Source organism: Sinocyclocheilus rhinocerous, unplaced genomic scaffold (assembly GCF_001515625.1).
Source record: "Sinocyclocheilus rhinocerous isolate Xijiao unplaced genomic scaffold, SAMN03320098_v1.1 scaffold387, whole genome shotgun sequence".
Classification (NCBI taxonomy): Eukaryota; Metazoa; Chordata; class Actinopteri; order Cypriniformes; family Cyprinidae; genus Sinocyclocheilus; species Sinocyclocheilus rhinocerous.
The window spans coordinates 884,359-893,402 of NW_015651557.1; the positions used below are offsets into that span (position 1 = coordinate 884,359).

The 9,044-nt window shown below is 36.5% G+C and overlaps 1 protein-coding gene across 1 annotated transcript in view; it reads right to left on the reverse strand.

The window, feature by feature from the left end:
* Positions 1-2,586: 2,586 nt before the first annotated feature.
* LOC107713173 (glucocorticoid receptor-like) overlaps positions 2,587-9,044 on the reverse strand; it is a 126,969-nt gene continuing 120,511 nt past the window's right edge. Inside the window, exons 9-10 of the mRNA XM_016518606.1 lie at positions 6,423-6,580; positions 2,587-3,973 (exon numbers count right to left, since the gene is read on the reverse strand). Coding sequence (XP_016374092.1) covers positions 3,821-3,973; positions 6,423-6,580 — 311 coding nt within the window. The 3' untranslated portion in view covers positions 2,587-3,820. The remainder of the gene's footprint in view (positions 3,974-6,422; positions 6,581-9,044) is intronic.

A 9,044-nucleotide genomic window follows, 5' to 3' on the forward strand; every position in this document is an offset into this window, starting at 1 on the left:
CGATGAGCTTTGTAAAAATCTACGCGTTTTAGAAAGGCGGGGCATAGAGAAGAAACAATAATGTACAGTATGTGGAAAATAATGTTTTTTTAACCTTAAACCGCATAAACACATTTCATTACACCAAATACACAAAATAATGATCTTTTTAGCAACATCATATGACCCCTTTAAACATGATGTAAATGTGTTTTTGTTTTGTTTTTTCAATAACAAAACTGCTTTGAAGTCTATTTGGACCTGGTTTGTTTGGTACAGATGAACTATTCTATAGATATAGGCAACAAACAAGTTTGTCAGAGTGTAGATTTGTGTCAACATTCAGATACAATGGGGGAAAAAAAAGCAAATTAGCACAATGATTTCCCAGTATAACAAAGATGCTACCCTTCTTCTGAACAAATTTTGTCCAACATTTAATCAAATATGTGTAAAGATCGACATTGACTACAGGAGAGGTGTAATACAGAAGTCATACAAAACTTTTTTTTTTTTTCAAACAAATAGACATTGTATATCATTTACATCGGATTATTTTACATATAACTGAAATGCAAACAAAACAGACTTTATTGAAACCCATATACCAGTGAAATATGATTTGCCCTTAATCTTTAAAGATAGTATCTGCATGAATTTTTGTACAAAATATACTATGCCAGGCCAGTATTAGAGTAGTGCAAATTATCAGGCTTTGATACATTACTTTTACACAGCTTTATTTATATTTTTACTAGTTAATTTTACAGCATTATACATGAGACCAAAGCCTAAATCTTTATAAAAGAAATAGAAAAGGATAAAATCAAGTAAAAAGAGCCTAGAGTCGGGTAGTAAGTGCTACTGTAAAATGTAACTGCTTTAAAATATTGATTTTTATTTTTTTATTTTATTTGTTTTAATCTGCATTGCTTTGGTCACTCTGTTGCACTATACAAAATACACTTGCATCTCTGACATAACTTTAAGCTGTCATTCTGTAAAACAGTGATTACCTATATATTCCCTATAGATTTATAGAATTTACATTTACATACAACATGACACTATTTTTCAAAAGTGCATCTGCAATACAGATCTTGACAAAAAAGATAGCAATGCAACTTCATGTATTAAAATTATTTTCTTGTAAAATGATGTGTATATCAAAGAGAATCTGTGTAATTATATTTTTGTTTTAGTTGCTTTTAAAAATGATCAATGATTACCAAACAACATTTTTTTTTTTGACATTTCAGCATACTTCAGAATTTATACAACCTATGTTTTATGGCTCAAAAACTCCCTTTGCAAGGCCTACTGTGAAACAAATAGAAAGCTCACAAACCTAGCGAGGAATTTGTAAAAAAATTGTCTTAAAATACGCTAAAATATTTGGGGAATCCTCTGGGATATGCACAGTGACATTTCAATTTCACATCAGCCGTTGGAAATGAGCATTAAACAAACAGTGTCTCTGTAACACTCCAAAAGCACGAGTCCAATGACACACAGCAGATTCTCTCACATGCTGTCAAAAAATGGCTGCACTGCTGGAAATGAACCTTTAACCCTCTGATCGCCACGAGTTGTTTGATACTGTGCATGGCAAAATTAATTGCTTAATCAAATGAACATAGTTGTATATTTTTTTTAAAAATAGTTTTGATAGGTCAGTGTTTGAATGTTCAATTGTCTTATGTACACAAACACTAGAAATACTCGGGTGCAACAAAAAAAAGGAATATTATATAAATGAAAATTCTGTCATTATTTACTCACCCGTGTGTCATTCCAAACCCATTTGCTTTTTTTTTACCCATCTCGTGGAACACAAAAGACGACATTGTGAAGAATCTTCACAAAGTACTTTTCCGTACAACATAGTGACAGAAAAAGTTTGGAACAACGTGATAAAAACGACAGAATTTTCATTTTTGGATGAATTATTCCTTTACGCTGGTAATCAAGCGTAGCTGGTGCAAAAACCCTGAAGCGCAGACACCAATGTCAGTTGACACGTAACAATGAGCAAACACATGTCCCAGCACGAGAACGACAAATGTTCCTTTTGTTCTGAAGTTACCACAAAAGAGTGCGTTTGTGGCTTGGCACCACAGGGACACATCAAAGACACAGACAAGAAAAGTGGGTCAAAACTTGTGGGCCTCGTATGGGTTACCAGATTTAGAATATGCAGAGAGCATTCCAAAAACATTCAATTAAAAACGGGGATGCTGGTGGATGTGCAACTTTAAACACGCACAAACATTCACCAAATGACATGAACACACGACAGTCGACAGGAGGGGAATGCTGGGATACGCTAATCTCAATGTGACCAGAATGGATGGAAATCTGACGAACCCTGAACTCATTCACTGATTTCATGACTTAGCATCACGTGTTTTGTATCCAAATGCTTGCAAGTCAAAATTGTTATTTATTTTATGTGAACCTGAGGTAATCAACATAAAAAACCCTTTAATAATAGTTATAATATATAATAATAGTTCACACTCTTTAGAATTGTATTAATAATGTATATATATATAATTTTCTCAACATTGTGTTGTTTGTAAATAAATTACTTTCTATTTTGTGTGTGTGTGTGGGGGGGGGGCAGATATAGATATATTATTGTATTTAAAAGATGCACTATTCAAGAAAATGCTGGTCTTTATTTTTTTTTTTTTTTAGACAATGAGGACTGACAAAAATGTCTGATTCATTTCTTTTGAGCCACATTTTTATATTAAACCAGTTGATCAAGATCACAAAATGTCTAAATGGACTGGACTGATCTGGTTCTCAACAGCTCACTGAAGGGGTAGGTTTTCAGTGAATAATGACTTTAATTTAGGTTTGCTCATCACACCATGCTTTTGTATGAATTAATAAAACTTGGAATACAGAAAATGAGTCACAGATGAGCCACTTTTACAAGACTTTCGTAATGTTTTTGTTTCGTTTTTGAAGCTCCATTCATTGGAAGTGAATTGAAAATAGCAACCAGGGAATTATTCAGAATTTGTCCTTTTGTGTTCCACGGAGTAAAGAAAGTCATAGGTTTGGAACAACATGAGGGTGAATAAACAATGGAATAATTTTGGGAAATCCAATATAAGAATTCAATGGAATTTTTGGGTGACCTATCCCTACAAATTATACTTCAGTGGAACATATTCAAAAAACAAACAAACAAAGAAACAATTCAGTATTTGCCGTCAGTCGTGGAACAGATCTTCATTTGAATTATATTGTGGAATTTTCATGGTGCTCCATGCAAAATTATTTTACGATTTGGAGATTCGATGAGACTTAAAAAATACATTATATGATCTTATGTTTCATCAGCGTCTTCAAAATTTCGAGCACCTCTGGGGAGCGTTGAGCGGCCACCTACACTGAACCATCACGGCAGGTTTAGACAAGGACAGAAACAGACGTGATGAACGTGAATCATCGACATAAATTTTGTATGCCAAGTCATTGCGTTAGCCTGAGAAATGTTCAAAACTGATTCGCAAAGCGCAAAAAAGGCACATTTCCCTTTTTTGATATACCTTTGTAAACATTTCAGCAGTGTACATGCAAAAAAGAGAAAATATCACTAAAAATGTTCTCAATTCTCAAAGTCACATTCCGTCTGCTCCAAGTACACAACTTTGTCCTGCTCCACGAACATTACTGAAGAGCAAACTTCACCTCTTCCCTCTGAGAATCAAGCAGAAGTGACTGTATCCCTCAGTTCATTCAGGATGTTTGGGGAAAATGGGCAGGTTGGACTAGCGCTGGTAAGAAAAGGGTGGGGTTAAGGCATTGTTATGATCTAAGGCAGTCATTTCTGATGGAACAGAAGAGGCTTAACACTCCCGTCTTTAAATTTTGGTAGCTGATGGCTGATGATCTCCGCCAGCATCTCAGGAAACTCCACACTCAGAGATTTATTCACAAATGTGTAGAAACAGAAGTTGAGAAGCCCCTCCACCATCTGTGGACAAAAGTAGCATTTCAATAGGGCTTTTACACACTGCAACCTAATGCATGTACATTCATAAGTAGTGATCGACTGATATATCACCATGGCTGATATATGGCACCATTTTTAATTATCAGCATTGGGCAATACATTTTCTGTTTGGCTGGGAACTTAATAAAAAGCGGGACCTTTATTTTGACATCACTAAGAACCCAGCACACATACTTCATTGGCTTATATATGTACTGTCACATTCAAAAAAAATATGCATTTATACCTTTTAAACAAGTCTTAGAATGCTTTTTAGAATGCCTATAAACAAAATATTGTCTCCTGAAGTACTGAGGATTATTACCAGTGCTGGGTAGATTACATACAAATTGTAGCCCATTACTGATTACAAATGACATAATGAAAATTGTAGTTAGTAATATAATGTGTTGGATTTCACAAACTAGGTAAAGTAGTCTGAGTACTTTTTGATTACTTTTGAGCTACCTTGTAAACAATATCTTCCATTCTTTGTAATCAACATTAAAAACTGCATTAAACATTGCATTACACCAAGGTTTCCCAAACTGGGGTTCGTGAGGTGATGAAAAGCTATTCATTCATTAAATCACCAAATGTCAAATTAAAACTAATTGTGTAGCCTATTCATTTTCTGTGTAATTATAGTCACCTGACTAGTGGCTGGTGTCTGCAGTTCCCTAAAACTGGAAGATTTTCCAAATGTGTATGAGCGGTAAGATTTTTTAGAAAGGAAAATTTGAGAGAGAAAATATAAGAATTAGGGCAAATCAATACATTATTAATACTGTACTGCCATTGTGTAAATAATATGTAATCATGTAATCTATAAAAAAAGTAACTGTAATCTGATTACAAGTACTTTAAAATTTAATATAATCTAATTATAAGTACTTAATTTTGGAATCTGATGACATAATCCAGATTACATGTAATCAGTTACTACCCAGTAGTGCTGGGGTGGTATGACCAAAAATTTATATCATGGTATTTTTCAAAATTATACCGGTTTCACGGTACATGACGGTATTTTGTTTTCATGCATGACCGGGTGTTAACCATATTTTCTACTGATTGAGAGAGGAAATACTGCAGTATATTGACTTAGAATGCCCTATTTTACTGTCATGATGAGTGAATATTGTCAAAAAATACCACACTAAATAGTGACTAAACACGACCCCTTTTAATACATGTTAACCAGGAGTCACTCTCATTTATAATCGCGGCATCGTCTGATAAAATCAACATGCATCTACACTAAAGAGCGGCTATGTGGTTGTTTTGGCTATATTACTTTTTTGTCTCATGCAGCGCACTGCCTGCGTCTGAGTAACAAACTAAAAACAACAAACTAAAAAGGTGCGTGTGATATTAACAGACGAACTACGCTCATATTTATAATTCCAAACAATCAGTAAGCGACAGGTGCTAGGAAACGCTGTTTTGTACTCATTTATTGACGAGTCGGCTGCGGTGCTGCCAACTGAATGCGCTGCTTCTCTGCCGCTCACTGCACAGAACAGATGCCGAGAGAGGTGACTCTTCTCCGGGAAAGTCAGACCTCGCGTTCGCGGGACAGCACTGGCGAAATCTTCCAACTGAACCATAGCTAAGGTTTATCGAAAAAAGTCGCTAGGTTTGTCAGTATGAATATTCTATGGAAAAAAGCCGCTAAAAGGGTCTGAAGTTGCTAAATCTAGTGCTAAAGTCGAGCTCGTGATTGTGTGAGACGCGGGAGCTGATGGCAGGGGGCGGGGGATATTTGATATTTGTCAATGTGGATATTGTGGATGAGTTCTTCTGTGTCATCACGTTCTATTAGTTCTACAGCTTCAGTTTCGGAACTTTCACGCTTAGTAACACATACAGCTGTTCCCTCACCACAGTGCAACAGTGAAAAGGGACCCCTTTCAAACAGTGTTGCGTTCCGAACGTTGTTTAAGCGACATATACCGGTATTGCGGTATTTTAAAAATTAATATCATAACAAAAATAAACACCGGTATTCGGTATGAACCGGTATACCGCCCAGCACTACTACCCAGCACTGTTTCTCACTGCAATGACAATGCACTTGAATTTATTCCTTAACGCACGGGGTGCCCAATCCTGTTCCTGGAGCTCCAACCCTAATCAAACACATCTGAACCAGCTAATTAAGATTTTCAGGAACACTTACTAATTACAGGCAGATGTGTTAGCTAGGCTTGGAACTGAACTCTGCGGGAAGGTTGTTCTCCAGGAACAGGACTGGGCATTCTGCCTTAACACAATGCACAATGTACGCAACGTGCTGACCGAACGCTTACGTACTTGCATAAAGTACGTTTCTGGCCTGGCGTGTTCTTCTCTCTTGTAGACGCAATAAAACCATCTGCCAGTAACGTGTCTAGTTTGTTTTTGCTGATTGTTAGAGATGCCAGCTTACCTCCTGCATTGAATCCAAAAGCTTTGTGAGCTGGTAAAACCTCTGCCAGTTCTGGCTGGAGTTCTCCTCTCGTTTAACAATGGCTTTGCCCAGCTCCTTGATGTACGACATGCGGATTTCATCAAACACAGCTTGGCTTTTAAGGCCGTCCTTTGGTACTGTGGAAACAGATGGGGTCAGGATGAGACGTTTACTTTACATTATTGCCTTTTAATCCAGAAAATATTCCAAGGAGAAACCAATTCTGTATCTCATTAAAGAGTCAGACTTAAACAAATGCCACATGCAAATACTAAAAGGGCTTTCACACTGGAGAAAGCGCTGACATAGCATTTCACAGATCACCTGATGTCAAAATTGCTCTAATTAGAAAAACTGCAATCTTCAAGCTTTATGAAAGGTCAGATGCGACATCGAAACAGAAGTGGCTTTGACAGTTAAGCAGTTAACCTCTGGAGGCATTTCTATTTGACGTTTTATTCGCTGATGCACTTTCTTCCATTTTAAACGCTTTGCAAAAGCACAAGGAGGTCAATTAAGTATTTTGCTGTCATCAACAAGACTGAGCACATGGATATATTTTGCCTTTGTAAGCGTCGTCATAGAGACAGATAATTCTGAATGCAAAAATTTAGAGATATTCAAGTTGAGAGTTTGTAATCACGGTAAATCCAACATGACGTGAAGATCTGCATAAGTATAAGATTCCAAAACTTTGGAATACAAAAAGCATGTTTTGGAAAATCACTATTGGACCCCTTCTCATTGGTAAAATTCCCATTGGTCAGTGGATGGTTATGAGTGTGTTTGTGTGTGTTTTCACATTCTTCCTCAATGTTTTTGTGACACACCATTTTCATTGCTTTTGCAGCATTCTCTGATTCATGAGCTCTGGTGTGCAGAGGCAGCCCAGTTCTAAAAGTGAGAGTAAATGCACAAACAACACAAAGAACATCTTTCATTGGATTCAGGGGAAATAAAAGTTTTATACACTAACGGTCAAAGAATAGGTTTGGAATAATTAAGATTTGTAATGTTTTTTTGAAAGCGGTCTATGCTCTTCAAGACTGCATTTATTTAAATATAAATATTTTAATGCATTTAAAAATTTAATTTAAAGCTCAGTTTTCTGCAGTTATTATTCCAGTCTTCAGTGGCACATGATACTCTGGAAATCATTCAAATATGCTGATTTGGGGCTCAGTTATTATCAGCTATAATTGATACTCAATTATTAAGGTATCTTATTATTATCAATGTTAAAACAGTTTGTACAGTTTACAATTTTGGTGGAAATCATGATCCATCCATCAGAATTCTTTGATGAACAGAAATAATATCAGCCTAATGTTAGTGTAATCTATTAACTCCACATGCATCTCGAATAGCATATGGATGTCATGTCATAAAATATTTTTAAAATGACTGAATTTGTATTTTACATGATAATAATTTAATAAAAACAGTGCAAGTTACTAATTATAATGCTTACATTTACTCAGTCACTCAAAAAGCAGCTACAGAAAACGAACAAAGAACATTTACATTACCAAAGAACATCATCACTGACTTCAGTCTATCTACACTGTATAATGAATACATCTCTTATAGAGAATGTGAAGCTACGTCACGCCGCGTTGCAAGCTGGGGCGCCGCCGCCATTTTGAGAGGATCACCCTCTGCTACAAATGCTGAAATTAATACAGATACATGCTTATCTTTTGTTTTGTTTTTGCCTTTAAAGGGTTAGTTCACCCAAAAATGAAAATTAGCCCATAAATTACTCACCCTCAAGGCATCCTAGGTGTATATGACTTTCTTCTTTCAGACGAATCCAGTCGGAGTTATATTAAAAATTGTCTTTGATCTTTCAAACTGTTTAATGGCAGTCAGCGGGTGTTGCAGTGCATCAGTCCAAAAGAAGTGAAATAAAAAGAGCCCATCCATAAAAAAAAGTGTCTCACACGGCTCCCGGGGGTGAACAAAGGCCTTCTGTAGCAAATCGATGTGTTTTTGTAAGAAAAATATCCATATTCAAAACGTAATAATCACTTTAATCTAGCTTGCGCCAACAGTTGTACACGGAAGCAGCTCCGGGAGGATGACGTATGAGTTCAGCGCTGCGCATGCGCCGGTGAGTCTCATGAAAACCAACGTTTGTTAACAGGAGCAAAGGAAGCAAAGTTTCCTTACTTTAGCAAAGGAAAACCAGTCTCCTCTTGGCTTATATCGAAATCCTCCGACATTCTTCTTTACAAATCCTCGTTTTGTACTTCTAATTAGTGACCATTGTTTTGTTTTGATCTCTCCCCTGCGCTTCCGCATACGTCACTTCTGAGCAGCGCATGCGCAAAGCCGACGTCCTACGTCATCTGCCTGGAACTGCTTCCGTTTACAACAGTGAGCGCAAGCTAGATTAAATTGATTATTATGTTTTAAATATGGATATTTTTCTTACAAAAATGCATCGATTCGCTACAGGAGGCCTTTGTTCACCCCCCGGAGCCGTGTGAGACACTTTTGTTTTATGGATGGGCGCTTTTTATTTAACTTCTTTTGGACTGATGCATGCACCTCCCGCTGAGTTCCATGAAACAGCTTGAAAGATCAAAGACAATTCTT